This window comes from Ranitomeya imitator, chromosome 5 (assembly GCF_032444005.1).
Source record: "Ranitomeya imitator isolate aRanImi1 chromosome 5, aRanImi1.pri, whole genome shotgun sequence".
Classification (NCBI taxonomy): Eukaryota; Metazoa; Chordata; class Amphibia; order Anura; family Dendrobatidae; genus Ranitomeya; species Ranitomeya imitator.
In genome coordinates this window covers 8,857,934-8,881,775 of record NC_091286.1, presented here as the reverse complement: position 1 = coordinate 8,881,775, position 23,842 = coordinate 8,857,934, and the positions used below count along the sequence as shown (strand labels likewise).

The window sequence follows — 23,842 nt, the reverse complement described above, 5'->3', positions numbered from 1 at the left end:
TCCTATCCATCACCAGAGATCAGCGGTGACATCACTGAGAATGCCTCCTATCCATCACCAGAGATCAGCGGTGACATCACTGAGAATGTCTCCTATCCATCACCAGAGATCAGAGGTGACATCACTGAGAATGCCTCCTATCCATCACCAGAGATCAGAGGTGACATCACTGAGAATGCCTCCTATCCATCACCAGAGATCAGCGGTGACATCACTGAGAATGCCTCCTATCCATCACCAGAGATCAGCAGTTCTTGCTCCGCTGTTTCTCGGGGTTCAGTAAGAGAATGCTTTGATACAAGTCACCCACCTCTCACCTTTGCGCTCTAGGATGACGGCCAGCCTTCGATCTCTCATTTTGGGGCTCAGCTTCTCCACCATGCGGTTAATACAATTGTCAAGGACGAGGGAGCGCGTCTGTGTCACGATCTCCTGCCGGCAGATGGGACACTCTTCCTTCCTGCTTCTCCAAGCCTGGATGCAGAAAGCGCAGAAGCTGTGGGCGCAATTCAGGGTGACGGCCTGTGGGGGGCAGTAAGCATTTGGTAATGCACATCACATTAGCGTCTGTTGCTTCTTTCCCGCCCGGCGGTGAAGGCCGCTCACCTCTATGAAGTGCTCGGAGCAGATGATGCACTGCAGCTCGTTATCCAGGACATCATTCATGTGATGCAGAACATCTTCCTTCTGAGCCTCCATCTTCTCCTTCTCTTCCTGCAAAATACAGAAAAGTCACAAAGTGAGGACTACAACCCCCAGCAGAGATGAATGGAGCTCAACCCGTGTGTCATCGATAATGTGGACAGACGATGATGCACCTTGGTTTCCTGCTCTTTATTCTTTGCTTCAATAATCAGTTCCAGGTCGTGGCGACAAAAACTCAAGTCATCCAGGAGCTGCGAGTACTGAGGACACAACGAGAGGAAGCGGTAAATCCCCCGAATGAGAAAAACGAGGATAAACATCAGCGATCTCCCAGATTACTCAGCCCCTCATACTTTACTAGGTTTATGTCTCCATCTATTACCACAACCCCCATATATTACTATAGAGCCGTGCACCCATCTATTACCACAACCCCCATATATTATTACTATAGAGCCGCGCACCCATCTATTACCACAACCCCCATATATTATTATAGAGTCGCGCACCCATCTATTACCACAACCCCCATATATTACTATAGAGCCGCGCACCATCTATTACTACAACCCCCATATATTACTATAGAGCCGCGCACCCATCTATTACCACAACCCCCATATATTACTATAGAGCCGCGCACCCATCTATTACCACAACCCCCATATATTACTATAGAGCCGCGCACCCATCTATTACCACAACCCCATATATTACTATAGAGCCGCGCACCCATCTATTACCACAACCCCATATATCACTATAGAGCCGTGCACCATCTATTACCACAACCCCCATATATTACTATAGAGCCGCGCACCCATCTATTACCACAACCCCCATATATTACTATAGAGCCGCGCACCCATCTATTACCACAACCCCCATATATTACTATAGAGCCGCGCACCCATCTATTACCACAACCCCCATATATTACTATAGAGCCGCGCACCCATCTATTACCACAACCCCCATATATTACTATAGAGCCGTGCACCCATCTATTACCACAACCCCCATATATTACTATAGAGCCGCGCACCCATCTATTACCACAACCCCCATATATTACTATAGAGCCGCGCACCCATCTATTACCACAACCCCATATATTACTATAGAGCCGCGCACCCATCTATTACCACAACCCCCATATATTACTATAGAGCCGCGCACCCATCTATTACCACAACCCCATATATTACTATAGAGCCGCGCACCCATCTATTACCACAACCCCCATATATTACTATAGAGCCGTGCACCATCTATTACCACAACCCCCATATATTACTATAGAGCCGCGCACCCATCTATTACCACAACCCCCATATATTACTATGGAGCCGTGCACCCATCTATTACCACAACCCCCATATATTACTATAGAGCCGCGCACCCATCTATTACCACAACCCCCATATATTACTATAGAGCCGTGCACCATCTATTACCACAACCCCCATATATTACTATAGAGCCGAGCACCCATCTATTACCACAACCCCCATATATTACTATAGAGCCGCGCACCCATCTATTACCACAACCCCCATATATTACTATAGAGCCGCGCACCCATCTATTACCACAACCCCCATATATTACTATAGAGCCGCGCACCCATCTATTACCACAACCCCATATATTACTATAGAGCCGCGCACCCATCTATTACCACAACCCCCATATATTACTATAGAGCCGCACCCATCTATTACCACAACCCCCATATATTACTATAGAGCTATGCACCCATCTATTACCACAACCCCCATATATTACTATAGAGCCGCGCATCCATCTATTACCACAACCCCATATATTACTATAGAGCCGCGCACCCATCTATTACCACAACCCCCATATATTACTATAGAGCCGCGCACCCATCTATTACCACAACCCCCATATATTACTATAGAGCCGTGCACCCCATCTATTACCACAACCCCCATATATTATTACTATAGAGCCGTGCAACCATCTATTACCACAACCCCATATATTACTATAGAGCCGCGCACCCATCTATTACCACAACCCCCATATATTACTATAGAGCCGCGCACCCATCTATTACCACAACCCCCATATATTACTATAGAGCCGCGCACCCATCTATTACCACAACCCCCATATATTACTATAGAGCCGCGCACCCATCTATTACCACAACCCCATATATTACTATAGAGCCGCGCACCCATCTATTACCACAACCCCATATATTACTATAGAGCCGCGCACCCATCTATTACCACAACCCCCATATATTACTATAGAGCCGCGCACCCATCTATTACCACAACCCCCATATATTATTACTATAGAGCCGCGCACCCATCTATTACCACAACCCCCATCTATTACTATAGAGCCGCGCACCCATCTATTACCACAACCCCCATATATTATTACTATAGAGCCGCGCACCCATCTATTACCACAACCCCCATATATTATTACTATAGAGCCGCGCACCCATCTATTACCACAACCCCCATATATTATTACTATAGAGCCGCGCACCCATCTATTACCACAACCCCCATATATTATTACTATAGAGCCGTGCACCCATCTATTACCACAACCCCCATATATTATTATAGAGTCGTGCACCCATCTATTACCACAACCCCCATATATTACTATAGAGTCGTGCACCCATCTATTACCACAACCCCCATATATTACTATAGAGCCGCGCACCCATCTATTACCACAACCCCCATATATTACTATAGAGCCGCGCACCCATCTATTACCACAACCCCCATATATTACTATAGAGCCGCGCACCCATCTATTACCACAACCCCCATATATTACTATAGAGCCGCGCACCCATCTATTACCACAACCCCCATATATATTACCACAACCCCCATATATTACTATAGAGCCGCACCCATCTATTACCACAACCCCCATATATTACTATAGAGCCGCGCACCCATCTATTACCACAACCCCCATATATTACTATAGAGCCGTGCACCCATCTATTACCACAACCCCCATATATTACTATAGAGCCGCGCACCCATCTATTACCACAACCCCCATATATTACTATAGAGCCGCGCACCCATCTATTACCACAACCCCCATATATTACTATAGAGCCGCGCACCCATCTATTACCACAACCCCCATATATTACTATAGAGCCGAGCACCCATCTATTACCACAACCCCATATATTACTATAGAGCCGCGCACCCATCTATTACCACAACCCCCATATATTACTATAGAGTCGTGCACCCATCTATTACCACAACCCCCATATATTACTATAGAGCCGCGCACCCATCTATTACCACAACCCCCATATATTACTATAGAGCCGCGCACCCATCTATTACCACAACCCCCATATATTACTATAGAGCCGCGCACCCATCTATTACCACAACCCCCATATATTACTATAGAGCCGCGCACCCATCTATTACCACAACCCCCATATATATTACCACAACCCCCATATATTACTATAGAGCCGCACCCATCTATTACCACAACCCCCATATATTACTATAGAGCCGCGCACCCATCTATTACCACAACCCCCATATATTACTATAGAGCCGTGCACCCATCTATTACCACAACCCCCATATATTACTATAGAGCCGCGCACCCATCTATTACCACAACCCCCATATATTACTATAGAGCCGCGCACCCATCTATTACCACAACCCCCATATATTACTATAGAGCCGCGCACCCATCTATTACCACAACCCCCATATATTACTATAGAGCCGAGCACCCATCTATTACCACAACCCCATATATTACTATAGAGTCGCGCACCCATCTATTACCACAACCCCCATATATTATTATAGAGTCGTGCACCCATCTATTACCACAACCCCATATATTACTATAGAGCCGTGCACCCATCTATTACCACAACCCCCATATATTATTATAGAGTCGTGCACCCATCTATTACCACAACCCCCATATATTACTATAGAGCCGTGCACCCATCTATTACCACAACCCCATATATTACTATAGAGCCGAGCACCCATCTATTACCACAACCCCCATATATTACTATAGAGCCGAGCACCCATCTATTACCACAACCCCCATATATTATTATAGAGTCGCGCACCCATCTATTACCACAACCCCCATATATTACTATAGAGCCGCGCACCCATCTATTACCACAACCCCCATATATTACTATAGAGCCGCGCACCCATCTATTACCACAACCCCCATATATTACTATAGAGCCGCGCACCCATCTATTACCACAACCCCATATATTACTATAGAGCCGCGCACCCATCTATTACCACAACCCCCATATATTACTATAGAGCCGCACCCATCTATTACCACAACCCCCATATATTACTATAGAGCTATGCACCCATCTATTACCACAACCCCCATATATTACTATAGAGCCGCGCATCCATCTATTACCACAACCCCATATATTACTATAGAGCCGCGCACCCATCTATTACCACAACCCCCATATATTACTATAGAGCCGCGCATCCATCTATTACCACAACCCCATATATTACTATAGAGCCGCGCACCCATCTATTACCACAACCCCCATATATTACTATAGAGCCGCGCACCCATCTATTACCACAACCCCCATATATTACTATAGAGCCGCGCACCCATCTATTACCACAACCCCCATATATTACTATAGAGCCGTGCACCCATCTATTACCACAACCCCCATATATTACTATAGAGCCGTGCATCCATCTATTACCACAACCCCCATATATTACTATAGAGCCGAGCACCCATCTATTACCACAACCCCCATATATTACTATAGAGCTATGCACCCATCTATTACCACAACCCCCATATATTACTATAGAGCCGAGCACCCATCTATTACCACAACCCCCATATATTACTATAGAGCTATGCACCCATCTATTACCACAACCCCCATATATTACTATAGAGCCGCGCATCCATCTATTACCACAACCCCCATATATTACTATAGAGCCGCGCACCATCTATTACCACAACCCCCATATATTACTATAGAGCCGCGCACCCATCTATTACCACAACCCCCATATATTACTATAGAGCCGCACCCATCTATTACCACAACCCCATATATTATTATAGAGTCGTGCACCCATCTATTACCACAACCCCCATATATTACTATAGAGCCGCGCACCCATCTATTACCACAACCCCATATATTACTATAGAGCCGCGCACCCATCTATTACCACAACCCCCATATATTACTATAGAGCCGCGCACCCATCTATTACCACAACCCCATATATTACTATAGAGCCGCGCACCCATCTATTACCACAACCCCCATATATTACTATAGAGCCGTGCACCATCTATTACCACAACCCCATATATTACTATAGAGCCGAGCACCCATCTATTACCACAACCCCCATATATTACTATAGAGCCGTGCACCCATCTATTACCACAACCCCCATATATTACTATAGAGCCGTGCACCCATCTATTACCACAACCCCATATATTACTATAGAGCCGCGCACCCATCTATTACCACAACCCCATATATTACTATAGAGCCGCGCACCCATCTATTACCACAACCCCCATATATTATTACTATAGAGCCGCGCACCCATCTATTACCACAACCCCCATATATTACTATAGAGTCGTGCACCCATCTATTACCACAACCCCCATATATTACTATAGAGCCGCGCACCCATCTATTACCACAACCCCATATATTACTATAGAGCCGCGCACCCATCTATTACCACAACCCCCATATATTACTATAGAGCCGAGCACCCATCTATTACCACAACCCCATATATTACTATAGAGCCGCGCACCCATCTATTACCACAACCCCCATATATTACTATAGAGCCGTGCACCCATCTATTACCACAACCCCCATATATTACTATAGAGCCGCGCACCCATCTATTACCACAACCCCCATATATTACTATAGAGCCGTGCACCCATCTATTACCACAACCCCCATATATCACTATAGAGCCGTGCACCCATCTATTACCACAACCCCCATATATTACTATAGAGCCGCGCACCCATCTATTACCACAACCCCCATATATTACTATAGAGCCGCGCACCCATCTATTACCACAACCCCCATATATTACTATAGAGCCGCGCACCCATCTATTACCACAACCCCCATATATTACTATAGAGCCGCGCACCCATCTATTACCACAACCCCCATATATTACTATAGAGCCGCGCACCATCTATTACCACAACCCCCATATATTACTATAGAGCCGTGCACCCATCTATTACCACAACCCCCATATATTACTATAGAGCTATGCACCTCATCTGTTACCAGCGTTGACGTGTGGTAAAATGTAACCCACTTTGTTGCAGGTTTTGCTGCAGATTATCTGCAGCAAATTCTACAACTCCTGCAAAAAAATAAAAAAAACCTCCCCTGGTGCTTGTGGTCTCTGCAGGACGCAGGGTCATGGCACAGAGCAGGTCACTTAGAGGCAAGCATAGGATCTGCAGAAATGCCGGGAGATGGCAGCACTGCAGGATATAAAATGTCCCGTAATCACACAGTAATTGTGCCCTGTGGAAACAGCCAGGAGGACACAAGCGTCCTTCTCGATATCAATCATCTGAGCCTCTCACGGCTCGACCTCACCTCTGCCAGGATCTGTGCCAGCGGCTCCTTCTGACGCTCCTCTTCTGACTGCAATGAATTCCCCTGTGGTCAGACGGAGAAAATCTGTGAGTGACACGGGAGAAACCCCAAATCCACAGCACTGCTGGCCACATAACGGAGTAACCCCGACCTCAGCAAAGCAGATGGGGCCTTAGGTAAAGGGGACGGATCTGGAAACTTATGCACTGACTTTGCAACTCTAAGTCTCAAAGTTTTAGAGTAACGTGTTGGTAAGTTATGAGTGTGTAGCGTCAGGTCTGCTCAGATGTCACACATGGTCCCTTATGCTCCTCTCCAGCCCACGGGTCTCACTAGGTCCTTATCTAGCACATTCAGGGCTTCTCATAATAGTGTCGCCATTTTCCTGCAGCGCTTCCTCCATCTTAAGTACAGCATCACATGACCAGCTAGAGCCAGTAACATCTCTGCCTGCAGGGAGGAAAGTGCGATCATTCTCCTTCCCCCAAATAAGACTAATAGGTTAGAAGTAATCAGGGAGGCAGGATTCCATTATAATTCTGTGATCGGAGCTGTGCAGTCATCATCATTAACTGCGATGGGAGTTTCGGTCTCGTCCCCTCTGTGTGTGGAACAGAATTGTAATGCAGGCAGCACCAGTGTCAGAGATGGTGACCTCCTTGAGAGATCAGAAAGTCTTGTAATTCTAAGGGGTCATCCTAGGAGAACTTAACAAAATTAAAGAAAAAATATGTTTGAAATTTCAGGTAGACACGAGCAACCAAATGCAGAAATATTAGCTGAAGTGTATGTGCTGGAGAACTGGGGATAGCGCAGGTTGATTTACGTTGATCATTTTTATGTTTTTTTGTTCTCAACACATTCCACTATGTAATGAATACAGATTTGTAACTGGAATATTTCATTCAGTGATATCTAGGATGTGGGATTTTAGTGTTCTCTTTATTTTTTGGGCAGTGTATATTTAAAAAAAAAAAAAAAAAATTGTAACAAATATAAAAAAAAAGTCATTAACCCCTTTAAACACAGTATTGCCACATCCACGCAAGTCCGGTAAATACTTAAAAAATAATGAAAAAGAAAAAAACATTTTGTATAAAATGCTAGAATTGCAGTTTTCTGGTAGTTACACCTTCCCAAAAATTAATTAAAAATCGTTGAAATCGTTCTTATGTACCACACAATAGCAAAATAATAATAATAAAAAAAATAGATAGTTACGTTGAAACAAGCCCTCACGCAGCTCTATCAACGGAAAAATAAAAAAAGTTCACAGAAAATGGCGATGCAAGCTAAATTTTATTTATTTTTTAGTCAAGTTTAAAAAAATTTTCTGGTGAAAAAAAAATTCTAAATTGAATAAAATTTAGCTTGGTTTAATAAAATGGTTATAGTTGTTTTAGATTTCTTTTAATTGACTGAAATATTTATCATTAAAGGTTTTCTACTAGACCGTGCCTTTGGTGGACACCCGTGGCAGACCTTGGGGCAGTCTTAAGTACACGGCTACCCTGAATATGCGATGAAAGAAATCAATGGGCAGCCATGTCTGAGAAGTGTCCTCCCCTACTAAGCTCCGTAGTGGAATTTAGAGGGTTAAGCGTCTGAGATCAGAGACTTCTCTCATCCTGGTCGCTCATCTGTCAATCACAACCTGCCTCCTGCTGGTCACACTGGCCGGGGGCTCCTGTGCCGACATGATCCTCATCACATAGCTGGACTTCAGAAAGCCCCTGTATTTCCACCTAGCCCACACAATCCCGCAGGGAGTCACGGTGCGTGTCCATAGTCCACACCAGTGTCTCCTCCTCATACCTGGATTCCTTGCTGCTCCTGGACGGTCGTCTTCATCTCGTTGACTCTCTGGAGATGCTCCTCTTGTTTACTGCTCAGCTCCTTCTGCAGGTCCAGGAGCTCCGGTCTGTCCCCGGTGGATCCGCTCTGTTGAGTGGTCTTCATCTTCTCCTTGACCTGAGCAATAAGATTCTTAAGTTCTACAAGAGACTGCCTTATATTCGTAAAATGGAGCGTGTTCTCTGTTGGCGTTTGAGTGGAGGCAATGAGGTCCACATCCGCAGAACAGTCCAGATCCACTGAGGTCTCCATCTTTACTGTGGGCTGCGTAGAGATCTCAGCCTTTTGTGACCTGTTTGGTTGGCTGCTGTCTATTAAGATGCGGGGGATTTTGGCCTTGGACGTGCTGGAGGTGCCCTCTGTCACGGAGGCCTCAGAGTCTTCACAGTTTAGTTTCCGTTTGTTTCTGATCAACTTTCTCTTTCCCGACTGTGGACGAGTTAGAAGTGGCCGAATCTTTTCTAGATTTTCCTCAACCAACTCGTACTCAAACTCGGCCCTCTCGGCATTGGGCATAACGACACCGATCTGGATGCTGCTGCCTTTGGTCAGGACGTACGGTGTCTGAGGAGACAGCTTCACTTTATTGAGAAAAACTCCATTGAGGCTCTGCAACATGAGAGAGAAGACAATCAGCATCTGAGGTTCCTCCCCTCCATAAAAAGCCCAGGTGATTGTAAAGGGCCCAAACCACAACTTCAGTGTAGTCAACAGCATCATTGAGCCAGAAGCAACAGCGGTCAGAATATATAGCCAGTATACAGTCTCATCAGGGGTCTCGTATAATAATTACCATGGGATGGACGATCACTGGCACCTGTCTTATAAACCCGAAAGAGACTTCACTGAAAGCTACACAATATACGTTACTCAGCTTTAATGACATACTCCAGAGCTGCACTCACTATTCTGCTGGTGCAGTCACTGTGTACATACATTACATTACTGATCATGAGTTACATCCTGTATTATACCCCAGAGCTGCACTCACTATTCTGCTGATGCAGTCACTGTGTACATACATTACATTACTGATCCAGAGTTACATCCTGTATTATACCCCAGAGCTGCACTCACTATTCTGCTGGTGCAGTCACTGTGTACATACATTACTGATCCTGAGTTACATCCTGTATTATACTCCAGAGCTGCACTCACTATTCTGCTGGTGCAGTCACTGTGTACATACATTACTGATCATGAGTTACATCCTGTATTATACCCCACAGCTGCACTCACTATTCTGCTGGTGCAGTCACTGTGTACATACATTACATTACTGATCCTGAGTTACATCCTGTATTATACTCCAGAGCTGCACTCACTATTTTGTATTTCTCAGTGCTGACATTCTAGGCATTCCCAGCTTTTACAGCTTCTACGCAGAATTTGATCTGACTTTCAGTCCAGTTTTCTCTTCACATGTGAATGAATGGCTTCTGGCGTCAGAGTTCAGTTTGGAGAAGGGAACGCACCCACAAGGTTTAGTGTTTCCAAGTGACAATATTTTGGGGCAGTCACGTACGTCTCCTCGCCTACAGGGCAGTGCACAGATTGTAAAGAAGTATTCCTTAGAGACCTGGGGGCAGCGGCACATTATCCAGTTAACGTGTTCAGTACATGACACTCTGTTATTCCATTGACAGTTTTGTGTTCTCTCTCCGGCTGCAGCCGGTCCCACTGATGCCCCTGCCCTGATTTACAAACATTAGAGAACAGGGTGTGAAGGCAGGCGAGCTGTCGGGGCAGGCGAGCTGGCGGGGCAGGCGAGCTGGCGGGGCAGGCGAGCTGGCGGGGCAGGCGAGCTGTCGGGGCAGGCGAGCTGGAGGGGCAGGCGAGCTGGAGGGGCAGGCGAGCTGGAGGGGCAGGCGAGCTGGGCAGCGCTTATTCAAGAGACGTCGCTGACGGAGAGAAAGTCTCCTAATAAAACTAACAAGGTAAAGACCCCAATAACAGTCACAAAAGAATATACTGACGTGGCGCCATCTAGTGTTACACTGTGCCATATAGTTTAATCCCGGCCTATATAAATGACTTCCATAAACTCAAAGAAATCCCCCAAAAAATGTGTAACGAAAGCAAAATGTCACAGGTACATAAACATTAAAGCTTTATTAAATCTTGATTAAAAACACTTTCATTAAAAAAAAAAAAAGTATAGATATACCGTCCAAAAATGGAAATACACATGCAAAATAAAACTGCAGGTGTGCAGATCATGCATCACAACCATTAAGGTATAGAGAAAAATCAGTATGCAGAGGGGTTAAATAACCATTAAACAATGGATTGATAAACAGTAGTATATATTGTCAATGAAGAACAACCCATACTAAATAGTACATATCTCTCCTTGTAGGGTTACCGTACCCAGTATTTAAATAAACATGGACTGATACAAAGAATGAACAATAGATAAAGTGCTTAGTGCTGTATAAACCAATCTACATCGCTGCCACTGAACGGTTAATAGTTGTCAGAAGATGCCTGTGCACAGAGGGCTTACCAATAAGCCATGCCCCACACTAGATGCATGTTAAAGGTGGAAAAAATGGAGGTAATACATAACCTGCACGTGCAGTCCTGAAGGCCCCAACGCACGTTTCGCGTCTTGCTTCTTCCACACTGTGTTACACTGTGGTAAAGACATCCTGGACTGTGTGCATCATATAGTGAATGCTACACACCAGCAGAGCCCCGGGCGCGGTCCTACGGCTGCCCCCACCTTCTTGTAGAGCCCACCCCTACCTTTGCCCGTTGGGTTGGAGGTGAGAGGGGTCATGGAGGGACCTTTCTACTGCTGTTCGCCCCTCCAGAGATGCCCACTTTCCCATCTCCTGTGCCCTTGCAGGGATTGTCCTGTACATCATGCTGCTCCTGCAATCAGGTTGTCAAACTCACATTGTTGTCGGTGATGGTCCAGTGCCCCTCCGCATTCTGCCTGAGGAAGCAGTGTGTGCGGGAGATCATAAGGGGGCACGCAGCGGAGCTCAGCTGGTACATGACGTCATATCCTCTCCCCAAGGAAACCTGAAGGAAAGATGGAAGCTCATTAGTGACGTGGCGCCCCGCGGAGCCGGGAGAACCTCAGATGATAACTTCACGATGACCTAAGGGCAGGGTGGATAAAAATCAATGGTTTTTTTTTTTTGTTTTTTTTTAATAAAAAAAATAAATAAATTAAAAATCGGATTTTTTTTATTTAAATCGGATTTTATTTATTTAAATCGGATTTTTTTCAATAAACTGCTTTTTGAGGAAAATATTTTACCTGGTTCTTCCATCATGAGATAAAGCGGAGTTGTTTAACTCAGTAGAATAAAGGCTGTATATGTGTAACATTCACAATGCCATGCTCTTCCAGAGGTTTCTGTAGGATTAGTGGGCAGTTTCTCTCCTATATGATCACAGACGCTCGCTTTACTTACGCAGTTCTCAAAACTGAATTTGACTCCGCAGAGGTCCCAGCCTCTTCTTCACGGCAAAAATGTTACAACATGAACAGAGTTGAGAAAAAGACCTTAATCCTATTGTTCTACAAACCTATGAATACAGAATCAACCTCTTCAGTGCCAAGTCCAAGAAGTTAGACAATATGTTTCTGATTGTTTGGAGTGGAATAGATCTGCACAACACAAGAAGAATGTGAATCTAAGTGTGAGGAGGAGGAAGGGCAAGCAGACAAGAAAATGAAAGTGAAACTTTGAGCACAATAGTGCAGCATAGCCACTCACAGACAAGTCTGGATCTGTTTGTGTGTACGATCTGAGGTTTTTTACATTCTTTCCTTATAATGGCAGCAGGCCGTAAAAGAGACCCAGTTTGGGAATATTTTAATGAAGCTCCTTCGCCTATCGGTAAGGCAGGCATGCGTGCAAAATGCAAACGATGCAACAAAGAGATGCAAGGCCTGGTGGCGCGAATGAGGCAACATCATGAGAAGTGCGGTGATGAAGATGACCAAAGAAACACTTCTGAACAGGCAGGATCTTCAGGTTGGTAAACATTTTTATTGAATCCTATTTCTAAAGACTGAACTGTCATGTGTGAGAAAAATTATATATCTTATTACTGCATGTTACTGTCATTTGGTACAGTTATGAAGAAAAACAAATATTCCTTTTGGGGCAGGGGCAGTGATGTATTGTGTACAATAAGCAGAAATTGTATAAACAATAAAATAACAGCATTGACTTTTTTTGTTTAGGGGAATTCATGGATTCTGGAAACTATCCACCTCCAAGATCACCATCATCCTGTTCTACAGTTTCAGAGTTAGGCCATGTTCACACAGTGCGTTTTTTACCGCGGAAACGCAGCGGTTTTGCCGCTGCGGTTCCGCGGCTGTTTTCCATGCAGGGTACAGTACACTGTACCCTATGGAAAACAGGACCCACTGTGCACATGGTCCTGAATTGAAAAAAAAAAACCGCACTGATTAGCTGCGGTAAAAAAGAAGTACCATGTCACTTCTTTTTGTAAAACAGCAGCGGTTCTGCACCCATAGACCTCCATTGTGAGGTGAAAGCCGCAGTAAAACCCGCAGATGAAAAAAATATCTGTGGGTTTTACTGCGGTTTGTGGTGCAGAACCGCTGCAGTGTGGCTGCCCCCCCGTGCCCCAATCCCACCCCCCCATGCTCCGATGCCACCCCCCCGTGCTCCGACGCCCCCCCCCCGTGCCCCCATCTCCCCCCTTACCCGGTCCCGTTGTCCGTCCGGCCGTCTTCTCCCTGGGCGCCGCCATCTTGCAAAATGGCGGGCGCATGCGCAGTGCGCCCGCCGAATCGTTACAAAGTGCATTTTGATCACTGAGATATAACCTATCTCAGTGATCAAAATAAAAAAAAATAGTAAATGACCCCCCCCTTTGTCACCCCCATAGGTAGGGACAATAAAAAAATAAAGAATTTTTTTTTTTTCACTAAGGTTAGAATAGGGTTAGGGTTAGGGGTAGGGTTAGGGTATTTTCAGCCATTTTAACCCTAAAAAAATTCCTAGAAAACACACAGACTCTGGCTAGAAAACTGCATCAAAAAACGCATCAAAAAAGGACCAAAAAAGGACCAAAAAAAGGACCTGCGTTTTCTGCCAAGAGCTGCAGTTTTTTAAAAAACAGTCCTGAAAAAAAAAAAAGGATGGAAATCAGGAACGTGTGAACATACCCTTATCCATCCAGGATAGTGCTTCATTAGCAGCAGCATCATCATCAGACACCCACAGCCACATATCACCATCACCCAAAAGGAAGAAAAAACCTTTACCTCCTGGAACCACCATAGATAGGTTTGTGAAAAGAACTAGCAGATTAGAAAAAGAGTTGATTGATGAAAAAATTGCCCAGTTTATTTATGCAACGAACTCTTCTTTCCGTCTGACTGAGAACCCACATTTCATTAATATGGTTCAGTCACTGAGACCAGGATACAGTCCACCCAGCAGAGCTGATGTTGCAGGGAAACTGCTGGATCAAGTGTATGACAGAACCTAAGTATTGATGGGTGGAGTAATGTCCACAATGATCCTATTGTATGTGCTTGTATAACAACAGAAGAAGGTAAAGTCTTCCTTGCACAAACAACTGATACGTCAGGAAATGCACACACAGCATAATACTTACAAGAAGTGGCAGTAAAAGCTATAACGACATGTGAACAAAAATTCAAATGTCTAGTATGCAGTTTGGTCACTGACAATGCTGCAAACGTATCCAAGATGAGAAGAGATTTAGAAGAGCAGGGAGGGAATACAAAGCTGCTAATAACATATGGTTGCAGTGCTCATTTGCTGCACCTCTTAGCCAAAGACTTAAGTGTTCCAGAAATAAAGGCTAATGTTGTTGAAATTGCTAAATACTTCCGTAATAATCATTTTGCTGCAGCAGCTCTGAAAAGGATGGGTGGAACCAAGCTAACGCTCCCACAAGATGTTAGATGGAACTCTGTGGTGGACTGTTTTGAGCAGTATATCAAAAACTGGCCTATTCTGATGACACTTTGTGAAGAAAATCGAGATAAAATAGATGGCACTGTCACGGCCAAAATCCTCAACATTGGGCTTAAGAGAAATGTTGAACATATGCTGAGCTTCCTGAAACCCATCTCTCAAGCTTTAAACAAAATACAGAAAAATAGCTGTTTTATTGCGGATGCTGTTGAAATTTGGAAGGAACTGAGTGAACACTTAAAAACAGAACTACACATGGACAGAATTAAATTACAAGCAGTAAACAAACGAATGGGACAAGCACTGACTTCAGCTCATTTTTTGGCAAATATTGTCAATATCCAATATCAGGGTCAAAACCTAAGTGCTGAGGAAGAGGAGTTAGCTATGACATGTGTATCCAGCAATCATCCATCTTTAATGCCAACTATAATAAACTTCAGAGCTAAGGGGGAACCATTCAAGAAATATATGTTTGCTGAAGATATTTTAAGGAAGGTCACACCAGTAAACTGGTGGAAGTCACTTAAGCGCTTGGATATAGAGACTGTTCAAGTAATGATTTCACTTTTAACAGCAGTAGCTTCTTCTGCAGGCATTGAAAGAATATTCTCTTCCTTTTCTCAATTTAGAATGAATGAATCCAATCGGTTGGGACCCAATAAAGCAGGAAAGCTTGTTTTTCTTTTCCAGATTATGAATAGGAACAAAGAAGATGATGATGAAGATGACGACAAGTGAGCTACAGAGGACAGCAGGGACAGTAGTATTTAAGTTTTTCATGTGTCGGCTGGGCTGACAGTCTAAGTTTCTTATAATATATATATATATATATATTTTGTTTAGCCAAATTAGTTAACAAACATGGATGTTTGTTTAAGCAAATAACTTATGCTGTAATGTTGTTATTGTTTCAGTTGAATAAATCTATTTAAATTGTTATTAAGGTCAGGATTATTTTTCTCCTTCCCAAGTACAACAGAACAGTGGTGTCCAAATATGAATGATTAACCCATTAAACTGGGGAGAAAAAAGTAATATAAAAAGTGATTCTAAAAATTTCCATCTACTTGCATGTTAAAGTAGCAAGAACTAGTTTAGGTAGAAACTTTGATTTAACCCTCCGTCACATACAACTGATCTGACAGGCGCTTCTCTTTTACTTTCATTTCTCCTTCCTCACCAGATTGTGAGGAAACCCCCTCCCTCCAGGTAGTCTCCTGTCTCTTGAAGGTCTGTGAAACCTGATATCACAGTTGGATTTCAGAGCTTCAGGGGAGAGGATATAGCTGCACAGATCTCTCAGGCTCATTGTATGTGAATACGTCACATTCAGTAAGGTTGGTATTTTATGTTTTTATTCATCACAATAGTTTATTTAGCTTGTTTTATGAATGTATAGCACAAAATGTGAGGATATTTCATAGATATAAGGGAGATTTTATAAAAGAAAGTGTGCTGCTCAGGCATATACAGTAGTTCCCTAACATATTCCTTCTCTTGCTTCAGATTATCTGCTGAAATGGAGAGGAAAATGTACAATTTATCCAAACAACTTGATGTTGAGGAAGTAACAAACATGCTGTTAGATGATAGAGACCTCACACTGAATGAGGATTTAGGAGAGGAAAGTGAGATTGATTCTCATGATGAGGTGGAAGAATGTGTCCTGGATTCTGAAACAGAGCAAGATGGTGACAGTGGTGAGGATGAAGAAGTTGGATCATATTATATTGGAAAAGATAAATGTCATAAAGCAATTTGCCTGACACATGCAAAAATGGTGTGTAATTCTTGCTATTTGCTCTGCAAGTGTGACTTTTCTGGGGAAACCTCAGCATCTACTTCTGATTGAATATGTTTTTAATAGTACTTAAGGTACCTTAAAATTAAGTTTGTGTTCAAAAATTTTCTTTGTACATTTTTTTGAGAGAGTCGAACTGGGGACTATTTGGCGGGAGTTTTGAAAAGTTTGTATTTCATAGTTATTAGTTTTATGTTAAGTAAATGTTTTTTTTTGCAACTGATTATGTGTAGTCTCTTTTATTACATCCCTATGAAGGCCACTGATCACTTTTAGAGCACTGAAATTGCAAACATTAGATATTATAGGTATTTTTCCAGCAGGCGCCTGACAGGCACATTGTATGTGAACTCGTTAGTCCGAATATTGTATGTGACGGAGGGTTAAATCACTGATTTAAATCAAGCCTTACTGACTAGTGATTTAAATCGTGATTTAAATCAGTTAGATTTAAATCAAATCCACCCTGCCTAAGGGTGAATGAGATTATAGGTAGTCGGGAAAACAGCGCCCACGGTGGGGGAGGCAGGTACTGCGCACATCATAAAGGGGAGAGTGCAACAAGCATGAGTACGGGGTTAAAGGTACCGTCACACAACGATATCTGACTGTGAGCGCCGGCCGTAAAGAAAAGCACAGCGGTGACATCACCGCTGTGCATTACGGCCGGCGCTCAGTCAGTGCGGGAAGCTGAAGGCGAGGGACGCGACAGACATCGGAATGTAAGTATGTAGTGTTTTGTTTTTTTTTTACATTTACAATGGTAACCAGGGTAAACATCGGGTTACTAAGCGCGGCCCTGCGCTTAGTAACCCGATGTTTACCCTGGTTACCCGGGGACTTCGGGATCGTTGGTCGCTGTAGAGCTGTCTGTGTGACAGCTCTCCAGCGACGCTGCAGCGATAGACATCGTTGTCTAGATCACTGCAGCGTCGCTCAATGTGACGGTACCTTTAGAACAAGGTCTGAGGTTGGTGACAGAACAAGGAGGGGGGGGGGAAATGTTTGTACATTTTGGGAGTATATTATTATATATGGGGGCTGTTATGTACATATGGGGGCCTCCCGTCAGGTGTGTGTGTATATATCGGGGCCCCTCCTCCTGTCAGGTGTGTGTGTGTGTGTGTGTATATCGGGGCCCCTCCTCCTGTCAGGTGTGTGTGTATATCGGGGCCCCTCCTCCTGTCAGGTGTGTATATCGGGGGCCCCTCCTGTCAGGTGTGTGTATATCGGGCCCCCCCATCAGGTGTGTGTATATCGGGCCCCCCCCCGTCAGGTGTGTGTATATCGGGCCCCCCCCCGTCAGGTGTGTGTATATCGGGCCCCCCCCCCCGTCAGGTGTGTGTATATCGCCCCCCCCCCCCGGTCAGGTGTGTGTATATCGGGCCCCCCCCCCTGTCAGGTGTGTGTATATCGGGGGCCCCCCCTGTCAGGTGTGTGTATATCGGGGGCCCCCCCTGTCAGGTGTGTGTATATCGGGGGCCCCCCCTGTCAGGTGTGTGTATATCGGGGGCCCCCCCTGTCAGGTGTGTGTATATCGGGGGCCCCCCCTGTCAGGTGTGTGTATATCGGGGGCCCCCCCTGTCAGGTGTGTGTGTTGAAGGAGGATCTAAAGTGATCCTTCACGCTTGACTCAGTGATTTCCAAATTAATCTACAGGGCGTTGCCGGCAACTGAAAATGACCAGACGGAGACTCATGTCTCTGTATGGGGGATCGAGCAGATCTCTGGGCCCCCGATTATTGTGTTGCAGTTTTATCATATTAGCAAATTCTACTTCAACCAATCAGCATAAGAACACGCTCACAGTTCTTAACCTATAAGAATGCAGGAAAAACTTAACCCATAAAGATACAGGAAAAAACGGAAACTACAGATATGATCGTGTCTTTTTGGCATAAAAAATATTAACAGATGCCTCAGTCTTGTATAGCGATACACCCACGAGTCTCTTATCTGGCTCGGCTCGAGTTAGAACACTCAAGGTCTTTATACCAATTATGAACCAGAGCCTAGATGAATAACAGGCTTGTGAAAAACAAGATAAAATTACTTCATGGCAGCTGTAACCTTTTACCTAATTAAATAACAGAATTTATCTTTGATCAACAAGAAAATGGAGTCAAAGCACAAAATGGAGAATCTTTCATAATTTGTTCCTTCACATGTGTATATCGGGGCCCCTCCTGTCAGGTGTGTGTATATCGGGCCCCTCCTGTCAGGTGTCTGTATATCAGGGCCCCTCCTGTCAGGTGTCTGTATATCAGGGCCCCTCCTGTCAGGTGTCTGTATATCGGGGGCCCCTCCTGTCAGGTGTCTGTATATCAGGGCCCCTCCTGTCAGGTGTCTGTATATCGGGGGCCCCTCCTGTCAGGTGTCTGTATATCGGGGGCCCCTCCTGTCAGGTGTCTGTATATCGGGGGCCCCTCCTGTCAGGTGTCTGTATATCAGGGCCCCTCCTGTCAGGTGTCTGTATATCAGGGCCCCTCCTGTCAGGTGTCTGTATATCGGGGGCCCCTCCTGTCAGGTGTCTGTATATCGGGGGCCCCTCCTGTCAGGTGTCTGTATATCGGGGGCCCCTCCTGTCAGGTGTGTGTATATAGGGGGCCCCTCCTGTCAGGTGTGTGTATATCGGGGGCCCCTCCTGTCAGGTGTGTGTATATCGGGGGCCCCTCCTGTCAGGTGGGTGTATATCGGGGGCCCCTCCTGTCAGGTGGGTGTATATCGGGGGCCCCTCCTGTCAGGTGTCTGTATATCGGGGCCCCTCCTGTCAGGTGTGTGTATATCAGGGCCCTCCTGTCAGGTGTGTGTATATCAGGGCCCTCCTGTCAGGTGTGTGTATATCGGGGCCCCTCCTGTCAGGTGTGTGTATATCGGGGGCCCCTCCTGTCAGGTCTGTGTATATCAGGGCCCCTCCTGTCAGGTGTCTGTATATCGGGGCCCCTCCTGTCAGGTGTGTGTATATCAGGGCCCTCCTGTCAGGTGTGTGTATATCAGGGCCCTCCTGTCAGGTGTGTGTATATCGGGGCCCCTCCTGTCAGGTGTGTGTATATCGGGGGCCCCTCCTGTCAGGTCTGTGTATATCAGGGCCCCTCCTGTCAGGTGTCTGTATATCGGGGCCCCTCCTGTCAGTTGTGTGTATATCAGGGCCCTCCTGTCAGGTGTGTGTATATCGGGGGCCCCTCCTGTCAGGTGTGTGTATATCGGGGGCCCCTCCTGTCAGGTGTGTGTATATCAGGGCCCCTCCTGTCAGGTGTGTGTATATCAGGGCCCCTCCTGTCAGGTGTGTGTATATCGGGGCCCCTCCTGTCAGGTGTGTGTATATCGGGGCCCCTCCTGTCAGGTGTCTGTATATCGGGGCCCCTCCTGTCAGGTGTGTGTATATCGGGCACCCCTCCTGTCAGGTGTGTGTATATCGGGGCCCCTCCTGTCAGGTGTGTGTATATCAGGGCCCCTCCTGTCAGGTGTGTGTATATAGGGGGCCCTCCTGTCAGGTGTGTGTATATCGGGGCCCCTCCTGTCAGGTGTGTGTATATCGGGGCCCCTCCTGTCAGGTCTGTGTATATCGGGGCCCCTCCTGTCAGGTGTGTGTATATCGGGGCCCCTCCTGTCAGGTGTCTGTATATCGGGGCCCCTCCTGTCAGGTGTGTGTATATAGGGGCCCCTCCTGTCAGGTGTGTGTATATCGGGCGCCCCTCCTGTCAGGTGTGTGTATATCGGGGCCCCTCCTGTCAGGTGTGTGTATATCAGGGCCCCTCCTGTCAGGTGTGTGTATATAGGGGGCCCTCCTGTCAGGTGTGTGTATATAGGGGGCCCTCCTGTCAGGTGTCTGTATATCGGGGCCCCTCCTGTCAGGTGTGTGTATATCGGGGCCCCTCCTGTCAGGTGTGTGTATATAGGGGGCCCTCCTGTCAGGTGTCTGTATATCGGGGCCCCTCCTGTCAGGTGTGTGTATATCGGGGGCCCCTCCTGTCAGGTCTGTGTATATCGGGGCCCCTCCTGTCAGGTGTGTGTATATCGGGGGCCCCTCCTGTCAGGTGTGTGTATATCGGGGCCCCTCCTGTCAGGTGTCTGTATATCGGGGCCCCTCCTGTCAGGTGTGTGTATATCGGGGGCCCCTCCTGTCAGGTCTGTGTATATCGGGGGCCCCTCCTGTCAGGTCTGTGTATATCGGGGCCCCTCCTGTCAGGTGTGTGTATATCGGGGGCCCCTCCTGTCAGGTGTCTGTATATCGGGGCCCCTCCTGTCAGGTGTCTGTATATCGGGGCCCCTCCTGTCAGGTGTCTGTATATCGGGGCCCCTCCTGTCAGGTGTGTATATCGGGCGCCCCTCCTGTCAGGTGTGTGTATATCGGGGCCCCTCCTGTCAGGTGTGTGTATATCGGGGCCCCTCCTGTCAGGTGTGTGTATATCGGGGCCCCTCCTGTCAGGTGTGTGTATATCGGGGCCCCTCCTGTCAGGTGTGTGTATATAGGGGCCCCTCCTGTCAGGTGTGTGTATATCGGGGCCCCTCCTGTCAGGTGTCTGTATATCGGGGCCCCTCCTGTCAGGTCTGTGTATATCGGGGCCCCTCCTGTCAGGTGTGTGTATATCGGGGCCCCTCCTGTCAGGTGTGTGTATATCGGGGGCCCCTCCTGTCAGGTGTGTGTATATCGGGGCCCCTCCTGTCAGGTGTGTGTATATCGGGGCCCCTCCTGTCAGGTGTCTGTATATCGGGGCCCCTCCTGTCAGGTGTCTGTATATCGGGGCCCCTCCTGTCAGGTGTCTGTATATCGGGGCCCCTCCTGTCAGGTGTCTGTATATCGGGGCCCCTCCTGTCAGGTGTGTGTATATCGGGGCCCCTCCTGTCAGGTGTGTGTATATCGGGGCCCCTCCTGTCAGGTGTGTGTATATCGGGGCCCCTCCTGTCAGGTGTGTGTATATCGGGGCCCCTCCTGTCAGGTGTGTGTATATAGGGGCCCCTCCTGTCAGGTGTGTATATCGGGTGCCCCTCCTGTCAGGTGTGTGTATATCGGGGCCCCTCCTGTCAGGTGTGTGTATATCAGGGCCCCTCCTGTCAGGTGTGTGTATATCGGGGCCCCTCCTGTCAGGTGTGTGTATATCGGGGGCCCCTCCTGTCAGGTGTGTGTATATCGGGGCCCCTCCTGTCAGGTGTGTGTATATCGGGGCCCCTCCTGTCAGGTGTGTGTATATAGGGGCCCCTCCTGTCAGGTGTGTGTATATCGGGGCCCCTCCTGTCAGGTGTCTGTATATCGGGGCCCCTCCTGTCAGGTCTGTGTATATCGGGGCCCCTCCTGTCAGGTGTGTGTATATCGGGGCCCCTCCTGTCAGGTGTGTGTATATCGGGGGCCCCTCCTGTCAGGTGTGTGTATATCGGGGGCCCCTCCTGTCAGGTGTGTGTATATCGGGGCCCCTCCTGTCAGGTGTGTGTATATCAGGGCCCCTCCTGTCAGGTGTGTGTATATCGGGGCCCCTCCTGTCAGGTCTGTGTATATCGGGCGCCATCTCCTCACCTCTTCCCCCTCAGGCAGTAATAATACATCTCGGCTTTCTCCCAGTCTCAGCAGACACCAGCACATGCCGCCGCCCTCGCCGTTGCTCACAGCCTCGGTCTCCGTCATTTTTCCCGCCGCTCATCCGCAGCCTTCAGTGCGAGCGACAACACCGGAGGGAAACAAAAAAAACCTGACGGTCAGGGAAACCAATCACCCGCCGAGCGGCCACACGTCATAAAGCGCCGACAACCAAAGACAGACGCGCTCGACCAATCAGCAGCCGAGCTAGTCAGACATGCGCAGCTGAATGCCGAGCGTGCCTGTACCCATGACTACGGAAAGACGGCGGGAAACTATGGAAACCGTTGATAAATCCGGTGATCCGGCAGTGCGCCCTGACACGGTTCTCATATCAGCCGGCGGCTCCGCGGTCCGGTGCCGGATTATCGGAAAGTCGGTGTTAACTCATTCGTGCTGTGCGGTTTGTGTTCCCAGACGGTAGATGGCGGCTGTAATGTCACCATACAATGTCGTGGATGGATGCGGGGTCGTAGCCCCGTGCTCGCCGGTGTGTGCGCGGCCTCAGTGCTTGGGTCCTTGTAATGGCGGCCGGGGCCGTTCCCGGGAGCAGAATCGATGTTTTCATCGTTATTTTGTTGTTTTTTTCCGCCCCCATCGATGGTTCTGTCTTCGGCTCCAGGTCTGCCCACGAGGAGGCGACATCACGACACAGACGGCGGCACAGAGGGAAGACCACCCGGCCCCCGGAGAATGGGGCGACCCCTGAGCCGGAGCCGCTGTATAACATGGCCGCCGCGCCATGTGATCGCGGTGTGATCGGAGAATACATGGGATCGCTCCCGGACCGCTGCTACATGTGTGGGGTCCTCGGCTCAACAGTGACTTCAGGAACACAAATGACATCTTGTACATCTCCTCCATAAATGTCCAGACCACGTGCACTCAATGTGCCGCCATACTGTGTCCAGACCACGTGTACTCAATGTGCCGCCATACTCTGTCCAGACCACGTGTACTCGGTGCTCCGCCATACTGTGTCCAGACCACGTGCACTCAATGTGCCGCCATACTGTGTCCAGACCACATGCACTCGGTGCTCCGCCATACTGTGTCCAGACCACGTGCACTCAATGTGCCGCCATACTGTGTCCAGACCACGTGCACTCGGTGCTCCGCCATACTGTGTCCAGACCACGTGCACTCAATGTGCCGCCATACTGTGTCCAGACCACGTGCACTCAATGTGCCGCCATACTGTGTCCAGACCACGTGCACTCAATGTGCCGCCATACTGTGTCCAGACCACGTGCACTCAATGTGCCGCCATACTCTGTCCAGACCACGTGTACTCGGTGCTCCGCCAT

The 23,842-nt window shown here is 47.2% G+C and overlaps 1 protein-coding gene across 2 annotated transcripts in view; it reads right to left on the bottom strand.

Annotated features, from left to right (window-relative positions):
• The window catches only part of RNF8 (ring finger protein 8), a 39,894-nt gene extending 16,598 nt beyond the window's left edge, over positions 1 to 23,296 (bottom strand). Inside the window, exons 1-7 of one of the 2 annotated variants that reach the window (XM_069768280.1) lie at positions 22,476 to 23,296; positions 12,116 to 12,244; positions 9,176 to 9,823; positions 7,361 to 7,423; positions 819 to 905; positions 607 to 714; positions 318 to 522 (exon numbers count right to left, since the gene is read on the bottom strand). In XM_069768280.1, the coding sequence (XP_069624381.1) occupies positions 318 to 522; positions 607 to 714; positions 819 to 905; positions 7,361 to 7,423; positions 9,176 to 9,823; positions 12,116 to 12,244; positions 22,476 to 22,583 (1,348 nt within the window). In that variant the 5' untranslated portion in view covers positions 22,584 to 23,296. Of the gene's footprint in view, positions 1 to 310; positions 523 to 606; positions 715 to 818; positions 906 to 7,360; positions 7,424 to 9,175; positions 9,824 to 12,115; positions 12,245 to 22,475 lie in introns of both variants that reach the window. The other variant, XM_069768281.1, reaches the window with a different exon arrangement.
• Positions 23,297 to 23,842: the final 546 nt, after the last annotated feature.